The 27,740-nt window shown below is 36.9% G+C and overlaps 1 protein-coding gene and 1 non-coding gene across 2 annotated transcripts in view; one reads left to right on the top strand and one right to left on the bottom strand.

The window, feature by feature from the left end:
• The window catches only part of LOC100370091 (uncharacterized), a 28,484-nt gene extending 8,551 nt beyond the window's left edge, over positions 1-19,933 (bottom strand). Inside the window, exons 1-2 of the mRNA XM_085502270.1 lie at positions 19,834-19,933; positions 14,986-15,290 (exon numbers count right to left, since the gene is read on the bottom strand). Coding sequence (XP_085358396.1) covers positions 14,986-15,280 — 295 coding nt within the window. The 5' untranslated portion in view covers positions 15,281-15,290; positions 19,834-19,933. The remainder of the gene's footprint in view (positions 1-14,985; positions 15,291-19,833) is intronic.
• The window catches only part of LOC100369945 (uncharacterized), a 130,016-nt gene that overhangs the window by 85,419 nt on the left and 16,857 nt on the right, over positions 1-27,740 (top strand). The gene's annotated exons all lie outside the window — the stretch shown is intronic.

Raw genomic sequence — 27,740 nt, 5'->3', positions numbered from 1 at the left:
TCTCTCTCTCGAACTTTCTCTCTCTCTCTCGAACTCTCTTTCTCTCTCTCGAACTCAATCTTCACGCGATTTCTGATACGTGTTTTAAAACACATTAGCGCATCCGTTGGATCAAGTCCTTTCAGTTTATTATATCTTGTAACGTGGATCGACATCTTTGCAGTTGTGACCAGGAAGCAGATCAATCTATGGCAGTCTTTCTCGTATCTTGGTTTTGGCGGACCAAAGATGAACCATTCCAGTGGGAGGTCATTTTCTGTATCCATTAGTAGTTGGATTACCCGGTTGAGAGCTTGATGTATTGGTCCCAGTCTACTACATTCGAGAAATACGTGGACGAGGTTATCGAGTTCATCGCAGAAAGGGCACGTGTCGAGTCTCTGATACGGGACTTCAGCAAAAATCCACCAGTGGGATAAGCAGCATGAAGAAAACGCCACTGTAGATCGCCATCCTTTTTCAATATTGGCGATAAGTAGCTATTGTCAAAATTAGGTTTAATGTCTGGAGAAAATGATAACAAGTCATGCCAGACAGTTTGATTTTGCTCGTTCACCAATTTAATGTGATTGAGTTGGGTTAAAAACGTGTATAACGTACCACGCTCTATTTTATAGAGGGGGTAATTCAATAAAATATCATGGTCGTCATCCCTATAGACAATATCAATAGGGTAGTTGACGTCACGTGGTTTTTCACTAGGACCGTTAGTAATTACCCGTTTCCAGGTTAGTGGTATTGCCCTCATGATGACATTAAGAGTAATCTCAAGTACACGTTTAGAGTGTATATTAACAATGCTGTGAAGTGTATCTATGTCCATCCAAGTGTTGTTCTTGAATAAATGACCTATTTTTGTTATACCAGCTTCACGAATGTGAAGCATGTCCAATGGTCTGTTTTGTAAATAGTGTAACAGTAAGGGATTATGAAATAGCGGTTCATTGATAACATCGTTATATGTGGTCGGCGATCCTCTTCGTTTAGTGGGAAGTGAATGCCAAACGTCCAACAATTCACGGTAATATACACTTGAATTATTACTTATTCTCGGGCAAGAAGTAATAAATATTTGTTTGTCATATTTCATATTATTACTTTGTTGCAGAAAGTAGTCTGTGAGAAGAAAGCAAGGATGATGGAGCCCAGAGTACATATATCTCTGTATATATTGCAGTCTAAAACAATTTATGCAAGTGTGAAGATCGATGAGACCTTGACCTCCCTCAGACACAGGTAAGTACACTATATTTTTTTTGATCCAATGCCGTCCGCTCCATAGAAAGTTTAGAAAAAGATTTTGTATTTCATCAACTGTTTGTTTGGGTGGCGAGAGAGGTATGAAGCGATATAAAATTTTAGACACAATGATTTGATTAATAATGAGAGTTCTACCTCGGTAGGACATCTTAGGTGAAAACCTTCCCCACCATTCAAGTTTAGATTTCACTTTATCTGTAATGCCATCCCAATTCTGTGCCATGTATGCATCGCTATTCCCAAGAAACGTGCCAAGCACCTTTAGCCCCTCATTGTTCCACGTAATGGATAATGGTTTATCAGTCCGTGTTTTCCAACCTCCTGCCCAGAGACCATTCGACTTATTAAGATTAATTTTTGAGTTTGATGCCTCCTCATATATATGTATCCATTTGCTTAATTTCAGAAAATCGTCGTTGTGTGTAATAAAAAAGCTGACATCGTCAGCATATGCTGTTAGATGTGTCGGGTTATTATTTGAATTGTGGGTCTTAAAACCCTGCATACCACTCTCTTTGCGTATTTTGTTCAAGAGTGTCTCAATAACAATAGAGTACAACTGACCACTGAGTGAGTCGCCCTGTCGTATTCCGCGTAGAAAATTGACAGGATTTGTGAGTGTCGAGTTGACTCTAATGAGACTCTGTGCTCCAGAATAAATTAATTTAATATGTTTAATAAAGGCTTCGCCAAAACCGAAAGCCTGTAGTGTTTTGAATAAAAAATTGTGATGCACCCGGTCAAACGCTTTCTGCTGATCTAGAGCGACTATAGCAAGTGGTACATTATTAATGTTGGAATATGAAATAATATCCCGGACTAGACTTATATTATCAAAGATGCGTCTTCCCGGAATACAATACGATTGATCAATATGAATTATTTCATCGAGTGCATCACGAAGCCGTAAGGAAAGTGCTTTTGTAAAGATTTTGTAATCCGTACAAAGGAGGCTCACCGGTCTCCAGTTACTTAATAAATTGTTATTTCCGTTTTTGGGCAACAAGGAAATAACTGCCCTCCGACAAGACAACGATAACACACCATCTTCAAGAGAGGCAGAGAAAACGTCGTACAGATCTTTGCCCAACACCTTCCAAAATTGTTTGTAAAACTCACACAGTAATCCGTTGATTCCAGGCGTTTTACCACGTGACAGGAGTTTGACTGCCTTAGAAAGTTCATCAAAGGTGAGATCCGAGTCGCATTTCTCTTTTTGGTCAGCAGACAACTGAGGAAGATCTCTTAATAGAATATTCTGACAGTCTAAAGAAACAGAATCAGGTGAGAAAAGTTCTCTATAAAACTCACACACAAGGCGACACATAGAACTTGGTGAGTCTGCTATTGTGCCGTCGGGCTGTTGTAACTGATATGACCTTTCTGCGACCTTTATGTTTTTCAAGTTCAAAAAAGTACGATGTTGGTGCATCATTTTCATTTAATAAGCGATGCCGTGCTCGTATGGCTGTGCCTCTCGCTTCAGTTTTCACAAGGTTTTCGAGCATGTCTCGCTTTTCAGAAAGCTGTCTCTCAACCACGGGGTTGCCATTGGCAACCACCTCTAACTGCTCTATTGTATTACAGATATCCCGTTTAATGGTGTGATAGTTTTTACTGAGTTTTGCTGTATACTGTTTGGTAAGCTGTTGTATGTTGCGTTTTCCAACATCCCACCACATCTGGATAAATTCAAAGCGTGATTTTTGTTGTTGCCATGACAACACGACTTTGGTACCAGGAAGGTATCAAGCCGTGAGCATGTAGTACCTCGACTCCACGTAAACTGTTTATTGTCGGCGTTGACATGGCGCCATGCGTCAATGAGTTTAAAGCGTCTAGCGACATGAGAGAGAAACCTGGAAGAAGGTAAATGTAGCTCTGTGCTATTTTGTCTATCCAAACTTGGATTAATGGTACAATTAAAGTCACCACCCACAATACAAGTATCGCTGTTTATATCATTTAACAGGGATTTTAGTTTTTGAAAACATTCCAATCTCTCTAGTCCATCTGTGGGTGCATAAACATTCACCAGATGTACAGGAAAATTGTCCAGCTCGATGTGTGCATGTAGCAAATGACCTTCTATAACATTGTGAATGGAGAAAACATTGACCTTTGACCCCGGTTTCAATACAATGGCCACACCTGAAGAGTGGTTGTTACCATGGGAAAAGAAGCACTGACCTCTCCACACTACTTGCCATGCAGCCTCATCGCAAGCATTTGTGTGCGTCTCTTGTAAAAAATAAACATGACTTGAATAATTAGATTTCAGAAAATTAAATACTTGGTAACGTTTATAGGCATCACGACCACCTCGTATGTTCCATGTAGTAGCCTTAATATTTGCCATTAATAACACAAGAAGTAGAATGTATGTAATACGCATGATAGATGTTAACAGTGATGTCATTTATTATATATATAGTAAAATCAGTTGGGTTGTGTTTTTACAATTTTTTCTGTTTCTTCCCTCCACCTTTAGGAAGACCACACCTCGAATTTACCGCATCCGATCTCGCAGTTTCAGGTAGGTCAGTCGTCTTTGCTTGCAGAGCACGTTTCCATATTCTGGCTGCCATTCGTTGCACACAAATTTTTTCTTTAGCTGCCATGTCCGCCTTCTTCCGTACTTGTTTTAGTGAGCTGACTAGCAACCGCAGATCTGGGCAAAATTTGGTTGCATCATTAATAAGATGTTTTGAATTGTATGTATCTTTTAGGAACTGCATAACTTTATCTTCATCAAGTAACCTCATCTCATCATCCTCCTGAAACTGCGATAGGTCAGACATTTCAGATGACACTGAATCAACGTCGTCCCTATCATTTAGTGTTTCCGTGGTTGTCACATTATGTTGGTCAAAAACATCAAGGGAGTCTCCCTGTGACTGCCCTGGAAAAGAAAAGGAAGTTGAAGGGTGGGTTTGTACCACCTCTTCACCAGTGTCAGGTAAGTTTTGTATTTCTCCTGCATGAGAGTTAGATTCGTTAGTTTCAAGTTCAAAGGTTTGTTGACTGTTTTGTGTCTCCATTGCTATAGCAACTGGACTTGCAGCAGGCTGTTTGCTATTTTTAGAAATGTCTGCTGTCACAGAGGTGTCAGTGACCTTTTCCTTTTGTTTGTTATTTTCACCTGTTGTGTTCGACGTTTCATTTGACTTATTGTGATTAAAATCATTGTTTGTTTTATCGGGTTTATCATTTTCATTACACTCATTATTTTCGTTATTCATATCATTTTCACCGGGTTTAATGTTTTCATCAGTTTTATCGTTTTCATCGTGTTTTTCATTTTCAGTAGTTTGCGTTTCCATATCGACTTCACTGGAAGCGTTTGTTTTGTTAGTATTTTGTGTGTTATTCAAAGGAAGTTGTGTATTTGTTTTATCAGTAGTAGTTGCGTCGTTATCGATTACTGCGCCAACAGAAGGGCACTTTCGTTGTATATGACCTCTTTGAGAACATTTATGACAGATTGGTTCATCTGTCGACAAATAAATACGATATGTTCGTTCATTGTGTACTACATTTAAAATACCATCCAATCGTTCATGTGTTGTAACCATGTAAACCTGCCTACGAAAGGACATAACATGGCGTAGCTCAGGTTTTTTACATCCAAGTGGTATCATTCGAATTGAACTAACAATTTTACCATATACTTTTAGTTGCGATTCTATTAGGCTGTTAGGAATGAAGGAAGGAACTCCCGACAAAACAACCTTTGTAGCTGGTTTGGTCAAGGGTTCAACATGAACGAGAATATCTCCAAGGTCGGTAATACCGGCAGCACAAACCTGCTCGACAGAGCTTAAAGAATCAAGAAAAACAATAACACTGCCATTGGCTCTTGAAGCAGCGACAATACGTTCTGCTCCTATCATTCTAGAAATAGAATCAACATAGGATTCAATTGAAATGCCAGTAACTGACTCGCACTTGATTCCGTGTTTGCGAGTCAGACTTAGAAAAGGTGCGGTCGACCTGGTGGCCGCCATCTTGCTTGTTGACGTGGCAGACCACAACACCAGCACCAACAAAAAAGAAAACGCAAAATAAGAGGCAGATTTATGCCAAAAACGCTCAAAACGATAACCAAAATAACCACAAGATATTTACAAATAAGTATAAACCAGTAGAGCTACTCACTGACTTTTCAAAACTGTGAAAATTGGCAACTTTTCAGGAGCGACGTGAAGGCGTGTGTATGCTCATTTACACACATACATTTCTATTGTTTTATTCTCAGTATAAAAATATTACATTATTTAGTTACAGATTTAAAAATAGTTCCATGTTTACGATCAAAAAATATATTCGAGAGTCAATAAACGATAAGGTAAGTTTACACGTTTACATAATACTCGAGATATGTGCGATATTAAAATATTGTGATAATAGAGTAAACGCATTACAAAAAAGTTCATGTATAGTAAAATTACGAGTTCTTAAAAATGGTAAAATCGATAGTGATAGATTGTTATTTCATCAGATATTCTCGTATTTGCAAGTTCATGCCATCTGCAGCAGCTAGGACGTCGTTGAAACACCATAGAGCTTCAAATCTGGTACGACATTTTGCCAGTAGATGGTAATTGTGCTCGTTCTTTATCCTGGATCTGATACGGCCTTTAAAACATTGCAGCACATCTGTATCAGCTAAGTCCTTGATTTTATTGTAGGGCGTTATATGAATAGCTGCTTTAATATTTCCAACAATAAAGCATAGGAGGCGTTGTTGTGGCGACACTTTTCTTGACTTCCTAGGTGATCCCAGAATATAATGTGACAACGGAAGTAATCGCACATCCAGCAATTGAGAAATTAATGTATTAAGGAGAATAATCAAAGAAAGCTTAGAAAGAACTCCCATGTGCTGAGAGTATTGGAGACACATTAAATATAATTCGAAATTACTTAGCTGAAAAGTAATTATGCAAATCAGAAAATTAATATGACCAGATTTGAGTGTAAAACTAATGAGGTCTGCGCAATGTAACAGAAAATCTATGTCTCCAAGTTTAATTGAAATGTGATTAGAACCAAAAAATTATGAATTATTATGCTTATTAGGGAATTAATATGAACAGATTTTTACCCCAAACTAATTAGGTTTGTACATTGTCCTAGAGCATCTTTGTACTAAGTTTCATTGAAATGGAATAATTAGTACCGTGAAAACTCCAAAACTTCGACCCCTCTAAAAAATCGACCGCCTATTTATTTGCCGGGTTTCGGTGTTTTATTTACCTCCAAATTTTCGACTCCACTAAAAATTGACGACTCATTCTTATTCGAAAATTGCGACCAGTTTTAGTTTTCCCCCAAACGAAAAAAAAAAACGATGTGAGCGTTCAAACGGGACCTTCCTCAAAGGCATGAATCCGGGTTTCTGATTGACTGAGAGATTTTTATTTTATTGGTAACGAAAATATATTCTAAATAAACGAAGTTTCAAATAAAAACGAACACAAAAACCTCGGCATGCTGCGTTTCTGAATTGTTGATTATTACTGTACTCAGTAGTGATTATAATAATGTACACAAAATAAATTTGTTGAATGGTTATGAAATACAAATAAAAGTCAACTTAGTTTCATCGTAAGCGAATGATTCCAGTCTCGTATAAACGTTTGATGCTGTAGGATATCCGCCATGTTCTCTTAGGTCAAATAGGTCAAATTGCTAATTAACCAATCAAAAAGCTGGATGATGCCAACGTGTTCAAATTACCATAGCTTATTTAAATATGTTAATGTTATTGAACGCAATGCGGAAGAGATTGATGTTGTAGTATGATATTTTGGCTTGGATTTTGATGCGAAAACGGCATGATTTTTTTTAAATAAAAAAATTAGTTGTTTTTAAAAAATAAACTGGTCATCTGAAGAATAATTTAACATTGTTCACAGTGATAACAGCTCATTCTCGAAAGGAAGCTTACCCGCTCACGCTAGTCACGATAAAAATCATACACGTGTACTCTTGAATAGACAGACGTCAATGACTACGGTAAAACTTAGACTCTATTTTAGCCGGCAGGATTGATTGAAAAGTCCGAAAAATGACGCCAAAATACACCTTAAAAGTCCCATTTTATTTTCTTAAATCCCATTTTATTTTTTAATCCAAGGGCGAATTTACGGCAGAATTTGGTCCCTCAAATAAGGGACACGTGAGCTTTGATTCTAACCGGATACATTGCACTGGGTCGGGGAGATCGTTTGCTAAACTTCCATGTATCTTTTGTCCAATGGGTACCTGTACTTCGAACATTCGCAAGTTTTCCTAGGTAGTGCGAGACAGCTTTGTCTTTTGACCTATTAGTTTTGTGCTGACCTCTTCTCCGCATCTTGATGTTTTTGTTTTGCTTGTCATAATACTCACTGATTGATGACTTTGTTTAGATTTTGAGTTACAACTCGGCCACGACCTTTGCTTTTACCGTGAAACGTGAGGAAGTTTACGTCAATTGACGGACATTGCATTTTTTAAAAACTAATGAAGCACACTGTCTATCATCCCCATTTTTTTTTGCTGATTTCTATTCTGAAAAATTCGACTCTAAAAACACGTCACATTTCTAACACCAATTATTTAAAACCGGTCGAAATTTTGGAGTTTTTACGGTACTTTAGATATCAGTGTGAAAGCTTAAAATTGGTTAATTATGCAAATTAGGTAATTAATATGTACAGATTTTAACCCACAATTATTCAGGTCTGTCTATTGTCCTACAGCATCCATGTACATTCATTGATATGTGATGTATAGTACCTGAGATATCAGTGTGAAAGTTGGTTAATTATGCAAATTAGGTGATTAATATGCACAAATATTTACCGGAAACTAATTGGGTCTGCATAATTCTAGATTCATTGAAATGTGATGATTAGTACTTTAGATATCAGTAGAAAAGCTGAAAATTAATTATGCAAATTAGGTAATTAATATGCACAATTATTTACCCTAAAACTAATCAGGTCTCTGCATAGTCCTAAAGGATCTATGTACCAAGTTTCATTGAAATGCGATGATTAGTACTTGAGATACCCGTGGAAAAGCTGAAAATTAACTAATTATGCAAATTAGGTGATTAATATGCACAAATATTTATCGAAAACAATCAATCTCTGCATAGTCCTTGAGTATGTAAGTACCAAGTTTCATTGAAATGTAATGCTAACTACTTATATCAAATGCTGAAAATTAATTAATTATGCAAATTAGGTAATTATTATGTACTGATATTACCATAAAAACTATCAGGTCTGTGCAGTGTCGTATGACATCTATGTACCAAGTTTCATTGAAATGTGATGATTAGTACTTGAGATATCAGTGGAAAAACCGAAAATTGACTAATCATTATGCAAATTAGGTAATTAGTATCCACGGATTATTACCAAAAACTAATCAAAACCTAGCATTAGTTCAGAGCATCTATGTACCAAGTTTCATCGAAATCCAATGAGTAGTTGTTTAGATATCAGTGGAACAGTCATGGAACCACTAAAAAATAGCTAATTATCATGCAAATTAGGTAATTAATATGCACGGATTTTTACCAAAAATTAATTAAATCTGCGCATATGTTCAGAGCATCTATGTACCAAGTTTCATCAAAATCCAATGAGTGGTTCTTTAGATATCAGTAGAACAGTCATAGAACAGCTAAAAATTAGCTAATTATCATGCAAATTAGGTAATTAACGAGCATAGATTTTTACCAAAACCTAATCAAATCTGCGCATTGGCCCAGAGCATCTGTGCACCAAGTTTCATCAAAAACCGATGTATGGTTCTTGAGATAGCAGTGGAACAGTCGGACACACATACACACACACACACACACATACACACACACATACAGACACACTAACTGCAAAGACTCCCATTTTGTGCTTCGCACATGGGAGTCAAAAACAGGTACGAGTCGTTGACAATCAATAAATATATGCACCAGGTCATCTTTTTCTCTACAAAAGGGGCAAAGGTCTGAATCTTGGAAACCAGTTTTGAGCAGAAAGCCTCCAGTGGGATAGGCACCATGTTGAATTCGCCATGACAAGTCCTCGTCTTTTTTTGTAAGTGGCGGCAAATAACACTCTGAAAAGTTGGGTTTTTCCTGTGGACTCAGAGAGAGGAGATCGTGCCACACTGTACCATATAAAAGGTTGGTTTTGGTGAAAAATCGATTAAGTAACAGAAATTGATATATTGCACCCCTTTCAAAAATGTAGAGAGGGCAATTGAGAAGCAAATCGTTGTCATCGTCCCTGTAGATTAATTCTAGAGAATAGTTAACGTCATGTGAATCAGTATCTTCATTGATGTTGTGGCTTTCAAGTATTTCTTTCCATTTGTTTGGTATGGCCCGATGTAGATTATCAAGCATCGAAGTGACTAGTCTTTTGGAGTAAATTGAGACAATATCGTGAATGGCATCGACACTAAGCCAGGTGTTATTGTTAGCAGGTCATTGACCTTTGTAATGCCAGCGTCACGGAATTGTACGATATTGAATGACATATTCGTAACTGGATGCAGAATTAACGGATTGAAAAATAGAGGTTCTTGGTAAATATCTTGAAGGGTTGACGGACCGTGTTTCCTTAGTGCTGTGAGGGAAGACCATATATCTAGAAGGCCACAGTAGAACGCAGGTAAGTTCGCATTGAATTTTGGGTAATCAACAATAAACAATTGTTTGTCATAGTTAAGATGGTTGTATTCTCGAAGAAAATAACTAGTGAATATGAAGCAAGAATGATTACTGTTAGCATACAGGTAACGTTGAATATATTGAATGCGGAAGGAGTGAATACGGGTGTTAAGATTTATCAGGCCATGTCCACCATTGGCAGGTGCTAAATAGACTTTTTCTGCAGAGATCCAATGCCGTCCTTGCCAAAAGAAATTGAGAAAAAGTTTTTGAAGTTCATCAATGACATGTTTTGGAGGACTTAACGTGACAAGACAATGAAGCAGCTCAGACGCCACCAGTTGATTGATTATTAAAGTGCGCCCTCTATAAGACAATGCTGGAGCATACTTTGTCCACCAATCGAGCTTGTCCTCGAGTTTGTTAAAGACATTATCCCAATTTTTATTAACAATTGAAGTGTTATTACCAAGAAAGGTTCCAAGTACTTTGAGTCCTTCATTGTTCCAAGTAATATTTAATGGGTTGTCGGTTCTGTGTTTCCATCGACCAGCCCAAAGTCCCTGGGATTTGGCAAAGTTAACTCTTGAATTACTGGCAGACTCGTAAATATGTAGTCACTCCTCTAGTTTGATAAAATCGCTGTTCTCAGTTATAAAAAAACTTACATCATCTGCGTATGCAGACTGAGTCACATGATTCCCACCAGAGTTGCGTGTATTAACACCACGTATTTGACTTTTTGTTCTAATTTTTTGTAGTAGGGGCTCAATAGCCAGTGTTTATAGTTGTCCGGACAAGGAGCATCCCTGGCGTATACCACGCTGAAAAGAGACAGGGCTGGTTAGCGAACCATTAACACGTCTGAGGCTTTCCGTGTCAGAATAGATTAATTTAATGTATTTAATAAAGTTCTCCCCATACCCAAATGCATGGAGCGTTTTAAAAAGGTAGGCATGATTTACATGATCAAATGCTTTCTCCTGATCCAGGGCGACGATACCTAGTGGCAAATTATTTATGTTGGAGTAATCAATGACGTCACGTACAAGATGTATATTGTCATAAATCTGTCGCCCTGGAACACAGTACGTTTGATCGTGGTGGATGACGTCAGAGAGTGTTGTTTTCAATCGAGCGGACATTGCCTTGGTTAAAATCTTATAGTCCGTACACAATAAACTCACTGGCCTCCAATTTTTGAGTAAGCTGCTATCACCCTTTTTTGGGAGAAGTGTGATAACTGCACGTCAACAGGATGTAGGCAATTGACCATCCTCAATTGATGCAAGAAATACCTTATGTAGGTCATGTCCCAGAAGAGACCAAAAATGTTTAAAGAATTCACTCGGCAACCCGTCAATACCTGGTGTCTTGCCGTTTGACAATTGTTTGACTGCTGTAGAAAGTTCATCAAACGTTAACTCATCATCGCATCTTTCTTTAAGAACATTGTCGAGTTGTGGCAAATCTGCTAGTATTTCTTCTTGACATTCTGGTGAAGTGGGATCGAGAGAGAAGAAATTTGAATAAAAGTCTCTGACCAAGTAACGCATTTCGCTGGCTATTTCAGTATACGTCCCATCCGGTTTTTGAAGTTGAGAAATAAATTTCTTGCCTCCTTTGTATTTCTCTAGGTCAAAGAAAAAAGCAGTGGGCGCATCATTCTCATTCAAAATTTGGTGGCGTGAACGTATTGCCGCACCTTTAGATTCTGTTTTAACTAAGGTTTCAAAGAGTGTTTTCTTTTCATTTAATTCATCGTTACTATTAGCACCATTATTTGCATTATTGAGTTCCAATGTAGCGATTTCTTTTTGAAGTTCATATTTTAATTGTTTATAGTTATTACTGAGTTTAGTAGTGTATTGTTTTGTAAGTTCTTTTATTTTGAGTTTGCCTATATCCCACCACATCTGTATACTGCTGAAGTGGGACATTTTTTCACGCCAGAGTAACCAGATATCATTGAGTATAAGACAGTATTCATCGTCCTGAAGTAATCTTAGATTAAATTTCCATATAGGATTACGATGATTAACTGTTTTAAGTGAGAAGTGAAATTTCACAAGACGATGATCTGAAAAATTAAAATGTGGTTGTATTGAGCATTTTGTAATGCGAGAGCGCAGAGACTTTGAAATAAAAAAAGTATCAATACGTGAAGAAACATCGTTTCTTATCCACGTATATTGTCGAGAATCAATATTTAAATGGCGCCATGCATCAACAAGTTTAAATCGTGACAATATGGTTGATAGAAACCTTGAAGAAGGAGGATGTGGCTCAGGACTATCTGCCCTGTCAAGTAAATGATTTAAAGTACAATTCATATCACCTCCGAGGATAACTGGATCGTTATTTAACCCATTTAAAAAGGACTTTAAAGTTTCAAAGAAATCGAGACGTTCTCTGCCATTCGTGGGGGTGTATACATTGATTAAGTGAACTTGTTTACCACCAATGTCAACATGAACATGTAGCAAACGCCCAGGAACTACACTGTTATGACTTATTACATGGAACTGTTTATTGGGATTGAACAATATGGCGGTGCCAGCTGAGTGAGTATTAGCGTGGGAGAAAAGGATTTGTCCACGCCACACAACTTGCCATGTAGGCTCATCGGCAGGAGTTGTGTGGGTCTCTTGAAGGAAATAAAAGTCGGATGAATGATTTATTTTCATAAATTCAAAGAGTTGATAACGCTTGAGTGAATCCCTGCAACCGTGGATATTCCATGTTATCCCTGAGAGGCTAGCCATGATTAGACAGACAAAATAGAGAGTACATAACAATTTAATAACCATGATTAAATACTGATGACGTATAACAAGTGAGGTTACTGAGTCGTCGTTCTACTGCTACTACTACTACTAGAGGTAGTAGTAGAAATGCCGCGTTTTTTGTCAAGTGCCACATCACTTCGTTTTTTACTTGTCTGAACCTCCATTCTGCCTAAACCAATATTTTTGGCAAGTCTACATGCCAATCGCTGAATGCGAACTTTCTCCTTATGAACTAGCTCAGTGTTTTTACGGTAGTGTGAGAGTGATTTAATAAGCAGGCGTAGATCTGGACAGAATTGACGGGCATGTTGTAACAAATGTTTCGAATTGTAGGAGTCATTAAGAAATTTTTTTAACGACTCATTAGACAGGAATGTAGTTCCAGACTCGCTTGATGTTGACATTAATTCGTCTGTAGTAAACTGTGACATGTCAGACATGTCCGATGCAATAGATTCAATTTCGTCCGCGTCCGCAAAAGGAAGAGCGGTGGGATGGTAGCGCTTGTCAAAAACATCTATTTGCAAGGGGTAATCAGGAGGTGCAGCCGTGGGTGAAGATCCCGAGGGAGTGGAAATTGAAGGAAGGGTTAAAACCTCCTCTTCACCATTACTTTCTAATAAGTTGTTTAGGTCATTATCATTACAAAGACCAGGTCGCATGTCAGTAAGTGTGTGAGCACCTGTCGTAACAATAGCGCTAGGTTCAGCAACAAGTGGGTCATCCTCGGGTTGATCAATAATCATGTTTTCATTTGTATTTTCATTCGTCAGTGCGCTGTCAGTAGAGTTATTTGTTTTAGTTGAATTATTTGTCTCATCATATTTATCTTTACTATTCGTTGTAATTTCACTGTTTTCACAAATTCTTTCTTGGGTATTTTCATAATCAATTGGTAGAGAATCAGTTTGTCGTACATTTCTATTATTAGTTGTTTTACCATTATCACTATCAGGGTTGTCAGGTAATTCATTTTCAGTAGATGTAGTGTTGATCCCATTGACAGCAATTTTATCTGGGCAATTTTTTTGAGTGTGTCCCTTTTTAGAGCATCTATAACAGGTGATCTCGTCCGTCGACAGGTATATTCTAGTTTTACGTTGTTCATGGGTTAAAAGAATCGAACCCTGGATAGAGTGTTCATCACACAACATGTATACTTGTCGACGGAACGACTGCACATGTTTCAAGACAGGATTTTTACATCCGAGTGGAATATATCGAATAGAGGAAACTACTCGACCATAGTTCGAGAGTTCACGCTCAAACACGTCATTTGGAATATAGGGTGGTACACCTGATAATGTGACTTTCATCGCCGGTTTCACCAGTGGCTCTACATAGAGAAAACTGTCACCAATTCCAGTAATACCTTGTGAACAAACCTGTTCAACACAAGAAACAGAACCAAGGAAAATAATAACGCTGCGGTTGATACGAGATGCAGCAACCACATTTTTAGCTCCAACAATATCTGCAACAGCTTGCGCATACATCTCAATAGAAACACCATCAAGTGACTCGCACTTGATGGCATGTTTACGTGTCATGCCCGTGAACAATGAAACACGTGGCCGTGCTATGGGGGCGGCCATCTTGGCACGCACACTAGCACAACCCCAGCAACACAAAAACTAAAAACACCCAAAAATTGGCAGATTTATGCCTAAAACAAGCTTAAAACGTATCAACCAGAGGCACAAAGTATTTACAAAAACTCTGGTTGTAACAAAAATGAGCTACTTAGCTATTTGACAGTGAAATTCAGAGGTTTTCCTGGAGCTGTGTGGAGACACGTTCGTATACACATATACATACATACATACATACATACATACATACATACATACATTCATTCATACAGACATACGGACATACAGACATACAGACATACAGACAGGGTAACTGCAAAGACTCCCTTTTGTGCTTCGCACACGGGAGTCAAAAACAAGGCTGCCACCAGGGTTTGACCGGACTCCACACAAAGAAGTTCGCTGATTCTGTTCTAAACTTCTTGGTTTTCGGCATTCCCATGATGTATCCTTGGAATGAGAAGATGTATAAGAATAAGGTTATTTACGAAGATAACTCAAAGTATATATTCAGACAGTACGCCGTCGCATCGACCTCCGCTGCGCGTCGGCCGATACTCCCGATGTACTGTCTTCGTGCATACTTTGAGATGTCTTCGCAAATAATGTGATTAAGCATGGTGTTACACTACATTGTTATAAAAATCATGTTTTTTTCACAAATACTCACCAGAAACATCCAATTTATTTCGGATAACTTTTACGAAATCTTTAAAGGCATCCTGTAACTCCATAAATCCTTTTGTTAGAGTAGAGGCAATATAACTCGCAATGCCCATTACATCGCGTGCATCATCAATCGTTTTCTGAAATGTTTTATAGTTGTATTCGATGAGATGGTTTGAGTTTCTCGAAACTATATTCTGTTTTTCCTGTTCAAGGGTATCCTTGTACTTTATCATTTTCGTATAACATCCAATGTTATCGCGCTGAGTGGCAATCTTGTCAACTGATTTGTCTGCCATTGTCGTTGCTCTATAGAAGGAATTGCAAAGTAAAAAAAAATAACAGTGAAGTTTGTACCTTGAATTGCATACAATGAAATCTGTGATTAAAACTGATTAAAGGCACCTCAGACCAATGACGAACATATTAGCAACACTAGATGCGTGTCACGTTTGTTTGTTTTGTTTTTTTTTGTTTTTTTTATAATCTTATAAACAACCGATCGAACTAACGGGACAATAACGTGATAACGCGATATAATTTTATTATTTCGACAAATAACGCGAGATGCACACAGTAAGTAGTATTAGTTGTGTCGTAGTTCATTTAATAGAGATAATTTAAATGTATACTTCATTAAAATACCTGTTTTCAACTGAATAATAATTTACTTCAATCGTTTAGTTGCGTGAGCATATCATGTTTTTAAACGCATTGTCCACAAAAACTACGAAATGTTCACGTAAAAAAAAAACACTGTCGACGCCAACGCCGCCATTTGACCTTTATAGAAAAAGTTCGACAAACTCTAAGAAAAGTCAAAATAATGAAAAATATTACTATAGAGTTGCTCATTATGTATTCATAAATATCGTAGAAGAAAGTAGGAAATATTAAAAATGCCGTAACTCAACCAAAAACTGGCCGATTTGAACAGTATACGCCGCGCCAGTGTGTTCGGCGCTAGAATGACATAAACGTGCGACAATAAACTACAGGCAAGGTCTGTCGAGGCACGAACCCTACAGACGTAATCCCCGATTCATACCTACAACAATAGGCTTGCTAGTCTGCTCTATAGTGATACCAATATAGACAGCCTCAGTCAAAATTAATTCACAGGTACACAGTGTTGCAACGGTTACTACATGTACTTTTGTTTTGGAATAATCGACACATATGGATATATTTCATTTTCAGTGGTTGCCAGGGACACGCTCGCCTCACTCGTACGTTGAATGTTGATCTTAAAAACATAATCAGCTTCTAATAATTTGTATGCATACTAATGAGGTCACATGTTCACCAACTCAAGTACAAGAAAATAGTACACTCGAGTACAAATATGCTATTTTATGCCATACCATACTTCATGTCGTGAAACATTGCACTTTTATGCATGGTTGCCATGGGAATGGTCATGGTTGATCGAGTGTGATGTCATGCATTCTCATTCTCGAGTTTTTAAAGTATTAAATTATATACATGTATCTGCAATAGAAAACTCCACAATTAGACAAAAGCAACAAAATTGAAGCAATCATGACTCTGCCACCGAAGTCTAATCTAGAACAGTAGCAATTATTGTTTGGGTTCACCTTCTAGTATAAGTTTGTTGAATCAAAAGCGATGTTCTTTGTATGTCCTCTTTTATATATTTGATATCAAGCAGTGAACTGAATGTCGCCTGTTGCATAGAATAGTGTGTTTCTAGACAGTTGTTCAATAATAAATGGATAAATAAACGGTGTCTTGTTTTGGATAAATGATCAGTTGTTATTCAGCTAAGCATGTCATGCTACCATATATAAGAGCATCGGACCATGGAGCTGTTGGGTTTATTGATTCATGATTAGGTCTCAAATTACATATAATTCCATCTGACATGATTGGCTGAATTACCAGCACCGACACAAATAACCGACAGCGCAGTTGTCCAGTAAGGATGTATAACGTACGAACTGCATTGTGTGTGTGACATTGACTCAGCAATCTACAATGTTTCCCTGTACGTTCTACACATATATACACTGGTCTACAACGCAGTCTACAGTCCATTGTATAATAATTAACATAAAGGACTCTGTAATGTAAATTATTTCTTGATAAGGCCAGGCTTTTATTATCCCTTGTTTCGCGAACCCGCTGAATGAAGAGGAGTCGAAAATGAAATAAAAAGAAAATTTTATTTCAGCATAATTTCTCGCGCCCGCCGACTTGTAAGTGCGAAAATTACTTTAAAAACAACTTATTTTTATCTTTATTTTTTTCCGCCCGCCGCATAACAAACCCAGGTTGTATTTTCGTAGGAGTATTATGATCAAAATACCGAAATCTCGCGCAGATGAGAAACAAGGTTATACATGGAATAACATTTTTTTTCATTTCTTCTCTCCGATCAATGATCTCACTTACAATTCTTTGAGAATCAAACATATCTAATGGAAAAAAAGATTAATTTTATTTTTGTCCGCCCTCCTCAAACAAATTGCCTTATAAAAACTCAAGAAACAAGGAATAAAACAAGTCTGGCCTAACATGACAAATAATTTCCCATGTGTTATTACACATCCATGTTCTTGTACTGTTATCATGCACGCATAAGCATTGCGTCGTTTTTTTTATTTCCTAAATACCATGCAATAAGAGGTAGAAACAACGGCCATTGACTTAATATTATTAAAAATTAATTTTTAAATTGCGAGTCACTAATGAAGGCTCTATCTATCTTTGTGAAACACAATAATACCCCCGGCTACGCGACCACTGCGAGTACACTCAATGAGTCATGCTACCATAGCGACGGAAAGACAATGTTACCACAGTTAGTAAAATGTATTATGAGAAGTAAGTACTATCACATTTATTTACAATTAAACATGCATGCATCAGCAAAGTTTTCCACAGACCTTCCAGAACACAGTAGACAATTTGCTGCATTGGGGAAATTTGGCATTTTAGTGTGTTTTCATTCGATTAAATGTATTTGATTACCCGGGTCACGCAAACACAGCAGCTGCTGGGGTGAGGAGTGGTCTTGAACAGATTATCCATGCCTTGGTAACACTTGAGCGTCGTATTAAAGACGAGACATTTAATTATGGTGTGTATAATAATCAAAATCAAAAGACAATGTTTCCACTCAAGTCTTCTATTGTAATCTCCTATTGTTTGCAACTTGTCAGAAAAAGAGGAAGTTCGCCATTTATTTTATTTATTTTTCCCTCAACAAAATACTATCCCTTTCAGTAATGTTTCCACTCAAGTCTTCTATTGTAACATCCTATTGTTTGCAACTCGTATAAAGGTCAGCGTATGAGGAAGTTCGCCATTTATTTAGTTTATTTTTCCCTCAACATTATAATAGTATTCCTTTCAGTAATGTTTCCCTTCAAATCTTTTATTGTAACATCCTATTGTTTGCAACTACTAAACATGTCTGCCGTCTTCGTAAACCTTCGTAAATTTAATTAAAACTTACATTACATACACTACTGTAAAGTACATTATTTTCACTCGGAATTGGTTTTCGATATTTTTGACGAAGGAATGATTCAGTGAAAATAAAATACAGTATATATACTTTTATGCCATAGTTTACATTCAACTCGTAATCAGTGAAAATAAAATTCTTACAAAACAGCCAAAATGATTTCCAGCGAAAATTTAATCCAGCTAAAATAAAGTATTTTACAGTATATCTCTGCTCTACATGGAAGATTATCAGCGTCAAATTTGTAATATAATAATTTAAAGTCACAAAAATGTTCAAAATTATTTTAGTGGAAAATGTTGAACGAACAGTGAAAGCTGTACAGGAATGCAATGCCCTAATACCTCGCAGCTGCCACACAGTATTTCTTTGTGAAACACACAATAACACCTCTGGCTACTCGACCACTACAAGTAAACTCAATGGGCCATGCTACCATAGAGACGGAAATTAAACAATGCTACTACAGTTACTACTTCTCAACTATTTAATTTTAGACTGCTGCATGAGGGTCACGCAAACACAGCAACTAGGGTGAGGAGTTGTTTTGAACAGATTATACATGCTTTGGGTGTCGTATGAACATATTAAAAACAACACTTACTTATGATGAAAACACAAATCAAATTCAAAAGACAAGATAGGAGTACAAATAACGCACATTTATCTTATAAAAAATAATAAATTTAAAAGCGTTCTTGCATACGCTATGCACAATAATGGAATTTTACCCAATAAAAAAATAGCACTCTACCATGAATCGGCGCAGAATATAAGGATTTATTTTTTTCTGGCTGTATGTCTCGTAATAAGAAGATATCTACTTTTATTATTCAACTGAACAAGTCAATCTTCCATAGCGACGGAAATGTTACAATGACCGTCTGGTTAAAGTTTTTATAGTTAGGACTAAAGCGACGGGCTTTGTGCAATTTATTCCGCTTTTAATTTCTGTGATTGGACATTAAGAACAACATGCAGTACATACTAGTAACTACACACACAAAGTCATGTATTCAAAGCAGTTATGAATCGTGTGTGATACGGTAAAATGTTGCAATTTTATTAACTATAAATCTAAACTATGCATGAAGAATCAGCAAACTTGCTGTCACGGATATTCAGTTAGTAGCTGCGTTTTATCTTCAGAATTAGTCGAAACAGCAATTATCGCGTTCCAAATATGTTAACATGGATTGGGGAAATGTGTATTTGTATAGTAGTCGTTCTTAATCTAAATTAGCAATGTTTGGTTTTCGTTCTTTAATTGGTGGAATAAATTTATAATTAAAGTAGAAATAACCTGAAAAACTAATATATTTTATGATAAATGAAAGATTGTTAAAATGATTATCTTACCTGAACAGGTTGAAACACAGTGTTTGTAGAAGGTACACTTCGACAGAGTGAACTGCGACGAATGAAATGAAGTAACTAACTCTTGGACTTAAATAGGGTCAGCATATGAGGAAGTTCGTCATTTATTTACACAATAGTGTCCCTTTCACTATTGTTTCCCCTCTCAAGTTTCTATGGGTAAAATCCTATTGTGTGTCGCCTTTGTTAAAATAGCACAGTAGAAAGCGATGTTACAGTACATTGTATATCAACTCTAACAAAGCTTTCTCAGCCTGTTTCATGGATACAGTCATTGGGGCGTGTAACATGTTCGTTCCCCCCCCCCCCCAAAAAAAAAAGAATTATACTTATATTATTCTAAACCAACATTGCTTGTTTGTTTGAACTGATTAAAGCAAACACATTCAAAGAATTTCTCCAGTATGTTGCAGATTTGATAGTGGGGTGATAACAATATGATAGGGGGATATGGAATGATGAATTGGATAGTATTGATGGTATGAACTATATTAATATTTATACTTTTGTGAGCTTTAATAGTATCCAATATTTGTCATTTGGCATTACACTACTTTTTTGTATGTACGCAATGCATTTTTGTTACAGGCAGGTTTATGTTCGACAACAGGATAAATTTATTTTGAGCGAGCATTCCCATCAAGACCCATTGGTGCAGTAGTTTAGTAAAACAAAAGGGTGGTGAACGCAAGAAACACCACAAGCCAACAGTACGACTAAAACTCGGACGCAATGATTATCTTATTTAGTCCTTGTAACGGGCAATAGCAAAGAGCATCGTAATCCACTGAAATTGGTAGATATTACATCTTCGCCAAAGAGACACAATTATCATTGCAAAACGACAGATCACTAGTACACGTCAGGTATGTCACAACATCGAAATATAAAAAAAATTAAAAAATCATAATTATTGTATATACATTAAACAATAATTATATAAAATACATGTTTTATTTCCCGACAAAAAATACAAAAATATTATGTTGTATGTTTCCTCTTGATTAATTAATTGCTATTATTTCGTTCTTCACTACTTCTTACACAAATTTATATTTTTATCGAAGTTTTTCTCACAACTTTTTTTTTTTTTTTTGCAGACTATGTTGATACCACTTCTTGGTCTAGGTAAATGGTGCTTCACTCTTAACCCGACTTAATAGTCTCCACAGTATTGAAACTAATTGATATTAGAAATGTTTTTTTTTTTATTCCCATCCGGTAAAAGCAACCATTGTTCAAGAAAGAATAGGCAAATGGGTTTTTAAACATTTACTTAGTTTGTCACGAAATAAAGAAAAACGAAAATTCCATACAATCTGTTGAAACCCACGTAATCTGATAAGAATCTCAGTAAACGACATATTTGTTGTAAGTATGTCAATCAACTTTGTAATATACGCATTTTAACAGATCACGAAAATGGGCGTGAAGTTAAAGACATCAGCGAAATTGGCATCGTAACAGTCACATCTACGTCACATACCGATAATACTTTCCCATTACTGTGCGCCCTCTAACGACGATGTGATTCTATGAAATGCCTGAATGTAAAGTTTGCCATTAGACATTTAGGTAGGAGAGGAAGGTATAGAACTGTCGTACAAATTAGTTTTCTATGGTGGCCCATATGTGCCATGGCACAGCTATTGTCTTGTGTCAGTTTTTTTATTACCTCATGACAAAAATAGAATCACCAACGACATAACTCTATAATCTCACGAGAAGTCATTAATGTCTCTCACACAACTTTAACATCTCTTAACGCAAGCCCATTATCTCGTGACACAACTTTAAATCCTCATGACGTAACTTTATAACTATGTGACAAACTATTAACATCTCATGACACAACTAATTAAACTACCAACACAAACCCATTATCTCTTGACACATTTCTATCATCTCGTGATACAACTTCAAATCCTCGTGACATAACTTTATAACTACGTGACAAACTATTAACATCTCATGTCAAAACTTCATTCTCACAAGTTATGACAAATCATGCTTTATTGTGACGGAAGTTGAATTATATATCCCACAATCCTTCAGTAGTTGTATATAACCGTTTTAGCACGTTCTATTATGAATGGCAAATGCATATCAGAGCATGCAGTTTAACTCGCCATTTGATGAAGGTGTCAGCACATATGTCGATGACGAGGACGAAGAAAGCCTCATAAAATATTATTTCTTTAGAGGGTTCAAGTACGATGAAATTCTACTCTTTTTGTCGAAGTACTACAACATCAACATCAGCCGACGAACTTTGATAAAAAGATTGGGCCAATATGGGTTAAGGCGACGATCACCAGAGTACGACATTAGCGTAATCAGAGGTTATATCCAGCGTATAATAGATGGTCCTGGCTGCATTGGTGGTTATCGCACAATATGGCACAGTCTCCAAATGAATCATGGTATAAGAGTACCGAGAATTATTGTCCAAGAATTATTGCGCGAATTAGATCCCGAGGGCAGCGAACTTAGAAGAACGCATCGTCTCAGGAGGAGACTGTATTCATGTCCTGGCTCTAATTATGCGTGGCATGCAGACGGCTACGATAAATTGAAGCAGTTTGGTTTCCCAATCCATGGCTGTATTGATGGCTACAGCAGAAAGATACTTTGGCTGTACGTCACTCGTTCCAACAATTTGCCGGATAATGTAGCTCTATTCTACCTAGACGCTGTACACGAATTTCGCGGTGCTCCAATAGAGCTTGATACGGATTTGGGTACAGAAAACGGGACCATGGCAGCCATTCAGTGCTTTTTTAGAGATGACACAGACGCTCACAGATATGTGAAGTCACCACGAAACAAACGTATTGAAGGGTGGTGGTCGTTTTTCCGCCGAAATCGTACAACTTGGTGGATTAATATATTTAAGGATTTAGAAACACAGGGTCTACTGGATACTAGTGATACGTTGAATAAATAGCGTCTCTGGTTCAGCTTTACTCGTATACTGCAGAATGATTTAGACCATGTCAAAGATCACTGGAATACTCATTACATCCGAGCATCCAGACATGATACAGTCCAGGGAAGGCCAGACTCATTGTATTTCCTGCCAGAACATCATGGTGGTGTAGAAGATTTGGCATTATGTGTACCTGAAGACGAGGTGAGCTATGCCAAGACCCAGATAGTTAAAGCTGATGAACATAATGAATATCAGGATTATTTTCAGTATGTGATGGACAACTCAGACCTATCAGAACCAAATAACTGGCGTGACGCACTGGCATTATACGTTTTACTGGAATGCGCAAAGCATGGCTGTTAAATGACATTTAATTCTGACAGATGCATGTCAGAGGTATAGCTTTTGAACAGCATTCATTAAAACAAAATGACAGCTAGTCAGCCATTTTTTGGAAAAATAAAATCCAGTGACTCAAATGATACGTAAAATTCAACAATATTTATTAACTGTAAATATGAAGTGTAAACAAGTGAATGTATGGTAAATTCTCTTTTCTTACAGAAGTATGAATAAAACACTAGTGTAAAATAGTAATAAATTTGATATGAAAATAATGGAAAGGATAATCGTAGAGCACTACTGTACGACGCACAATATGATACTTGCTAGTTCACTGTGTATATATAAAGTGGGTGGTGTGGGTAATCATTCAATCTAGAATATTTTCAATTGTTGATTCATTGATTGATTTGTTGATTTGTGAATTACTCGAAACCCACATTTTCATAAATTTGAAGAAACAGTTAGGATACAAAGGTAACAAGACACGAATGTCTTAGTCCCAGTATATGAAAGAGCATTTAAAAAATGAAATATTTTACTTTTCTGAAAAATATTATTCAATATTGAATATGTACCGGTAGGTAGTTTCAAACATGGAATATAGTTCCTGTGGAAGGATGCACTTTTGCCAGCACATACAATTTGCACTTCTAAAAAAACGAGTGTTTGCGCTGAACAGTCATCACTATGAAGGGAGAAAAAAATGTCAAGTGTCCAGCTGACCTTCCTCATCCCCTTGTGTGTCCAACAGTTGATTCCTAAGCAGTACAACTGCACCTGTTACCAGTGTAAAGCCACCCGACAATAACACCCAACAATAGAAGCTAGCCGACCATAATAACCCGACATTATATCATAATACGCCCAGCTGTTAATTTGCTGTAAAAACGAAATACCGGTAGGGTGATTTGAAACAGCAGATACCGTAAAAACCCGCAAATAAGCGCCATCCTCAATTAAGAGCCACTCAGTGAAAATTTGTTACATTTGACCCTCCATTAAGAGCCACCAAGAGTTGAGTGGTTTTGTCAATAAGAACCCTGAAATAAGCGCCAGCCGCCCGGTTGTTTACAATCAGGCAGACACCGAGCTTGTCGTGCCTCACTTCCACCCTGCATTGTTATTGCCCCACAGAAGGTGTGAGACAAATAAAGAATATCCCCATAACTTGCCTGATGTCCTGTGTAATTGAGAACGGAAGAATGATAGACGAAAGAAATGCACTGAGAGCGTGAATGTGACTGTCAACTTGTCCATTTTATATTTCTGACACACAATCGACCAATTCACAAACTATTTAGTAGTAACTACTAGTATGTTTTTTGCCGAAACACCGAAGGACACGTTGAGATATTCATTGCCAATGTTGTCTTTATAACCACAGTCCCTCCACAACTGTGTTATAACCAAGTAAAGAACGTCACGATTTTAGAACGCCTTTATCGGAAAATCGGAGGTATCGAAAATACATTCTCACAGACGGACCGGAACAGGAAGTCAGTAGAAAACAAAAGATTTTTTCCTTAGCGTGGGGGAAATTTGGTTAGTGTGGGGGAAAACAGTGGTGTTAATCCGGTCCTGGCAACGTTTGAGGGATCGTGACGTAGCTCCGACTGTGAGAATGTAATGATTACGCAGCCCACTCTCGCTGATTGTGATTTTGGGTTATTTTTTGCATTTCATTTGAGACGTTCGTTTTGGGGTGATTCGAGACAAAATGTTCAGGGAAGTAACAAAATAACTGGCATTAGTTTGGAGAGGACTCTCTTGCCGAAAATAATCAAAATTGAAGTTGAATGGATTAGTTCCACAAACTTGCGCGATCAACTTGTCTTACAGCAAAGTGAAGTCTATGTGACCCGCCTGACCCAAATATTTAAATTAGCTATTTGTGAGAATTGAAAATAATCTGGACTTGTACCAACCAGAAAATGCTTTGTAACAGGCCTGGGCTTTCGTGAATGATTTCGTCTCTCCGATTGGTCACAGGAAATTATTTTTAATACATGTAATTGTTACTTTCTCGGTATCGTTTCGTATTTGGTTATATAGGGGTGGGGCTATAGTTTGACCCTGTTTGCGTGGACTGTGAAGTACGTGAATATCATTAACATATCATTATAAGCTGGCTTGATTATGAAACAGGAAATATATAAACCAAAGCTGTACTTTCAGACGTCTAGCGCAATTAAAACAATGCCCAAGTACCCAAGCTGTAAAAATCTATAGAAAAACGTGTTTTTCTTTATTGTTTTTGCCATAAATACAAGTGATTGGGCATCATTTTTTTCATTCGTTCCATGCTTGCTTTGCAAGTATGTCTTCTCCTGTCGCTGCTGGTCAGATCAATTCTATCCGAAACTATTTTATATCGTCACCAAAACAACCACCACGCCAGCCACAGCCACGCAAGTTATTTCCAGTTTTCAAGGAAAAAGTTTGCCGTACCAAACTTGGTAAACAATTGTACAACAGAAGTACAAGTGATTCAAGTGTTGGGTCAGACACTGAGAGTGCTACCAAATCCGACTTCAGGCATCGCTACACATTGTCGGTGAAACGTCGAATCGTCGTATTTATTTGACATTTGTTATTCCCATAACAGTATTTTTACAGAATAAATTAATTGCAATACATTATTAATAATTACTTGTCTGTTTTGGTTGTGTGTGTGTTTGCCTATCCCCTTCCCTATTTCACAATGAAAAAGTTTGATGACCCTGGTTTAAGAGCCACTGGCTACAAAGTTGTCAACATGTTACCTCAAATAAGCACCACCCAGAAATGAAAGTGTTACAAAGTGGCTCTTATTTGAGGGTTTTTACGGTATCGCCTATAAAATGTTCCATGAAGACTATGCAATATATGGCATGGCATATATAAAGAGAAATTGCGTTGAGTAGTATTTAGTGTTGAGGGGTATTGTCAGCTAGCTTCACACTGTGCAAAGGTTGACTGATATCTGATGCCGAACTTCTGAGAAAATACTGGTATTGCACAGACAGACATGCTCACTTAGAATCTTGATAACGAGTAAGAATACGATTCTTCCCTGGCTGGGTAAACGTGAGAATACAAGTTCTTTAAAAATAATACTGGTTAAACTGGTTAAACTTTAGGTTGAAACAAGTTATGACCACAAATTTCAAACTAGAACCTCATTGCATGAATATAATTAACATGTAATACTTTATGTACTGTACACAACCCAACTATCCTTATAGAATCATAAATTATGAATTTTGACAGGTGGTCTTTATATGGAGGTGGCCTAATTTATTCATTCATTCAATCATGAATATTAATTAGGGCGGGAATTTTAAGGGAGATCATAAGCAAAACATAAAAACAAACCTACACATTGTACAATGAATAGGTCTTTTTTAATAAAAGTCACTCATTTTCATCTGCATAATTACACAGCTTTACTTTTTTTACTACAAACAAGACATGAAATGTCACAGTCCCCGTTATTTGATTATAAAGTAGTACAAGGAACATCTGCAAACAGGTGAATGAATATGTACTCTATGTGGGTACAACTCATCATAAAGTGATTTCCCATAATCTAGTTTTGTACTGACAACTAAAAACTTCCACTGACCCATGTTCAGAATCTCAGAGTACACAAGTGCAACAAAACTATTTGTCATACATGTATACTTGCTCAAGAAACTGCATTCATAAATCTGAGTGAACCTTGATGTACATGACTTCTTTGTTAATCAGGTCTTAGTATATTACCAGGACCTGGGTTTGTTTCAACATCACCACTGGGCATCAGAATCATTTGCATGTTGTCAAATACAATTTTTTATTAATACAGTAAGGTTTATTATTTAAAATGTATTCATTGTACATAGAACAACATCTGTTAATTTAAACAATTGTAAAAGCTATGTTTTCAGAGCAAGTACATGTAATAATTAAGGAAGCCAGTAAAGGTTGGTCTGCTCATAACCTTCAATGGAGAAGTAACAATAATTGTTTGAAGTCTTTTTAGTGCAGTGATATTATTGCATTTCATCATTATTAATGGGTATAAAATACTGTAAACCATTTAATTTTCACTTCTAGATATATTCAGGATTCTATGAAATTTCAATAAAGTCCCTGACACTCCATGTTGTAGGAACCCAGAAAAAATTGCCTTGCAAAATTGAAGCAGTTCACAGCACCACTGTAAAAAAAAAAAGTTTAAAATGAGTATTGTTAAAGATATACACATGTGGGTTCATAAGACATATGTACCAATCTGAGCGGTTCTAGAGATTAATATCACAAGATTTTACTCTCCGTGATTCAATATCAGCCCTATGTATAACGCTGTGTTGATCAGGCGAACTAATTGACAATGGCCCTACAGGTATCGCTATGCAATCACAGTAGTTTTGTATTCTTCTTGCATTTCGACCATGGACAAATATTTGTTTTTGAGAGTGGCCGAATTATTAGAAGAAAAACAGAAACTATTTTTTTTTAGTATAAATTCTAGTAACTGAAATGCAGGATTGGTAAAGAACAAGACAATACGCAAGATTGATAAACCTTCAGTGAGCACTCCTGAAATTTCAGATCATTGGTACCATGTTTTTGGATACATTCAATAAAA

Source organism: Saccoglossus kowalevskii, chromosome 8 (genome assembly GCF_978046115.1).
Source record: "Saccoglossus kowalevskii chromosome 8, keSacKowa6.1, whole genome shotgun sequence".
NCBI classification, from domain to species: Eukaryota; Metazoa; Hemichordata; class Enteropneusta; family Harrimaniidae; genus Saccoglossus; species Saccoglossus kowalevskii.
The sequence above is the reverse complement of the archived record's forward strand: the minus strand, read 5'-3'. Positions and strand labels throughout refer to the sequence as shown.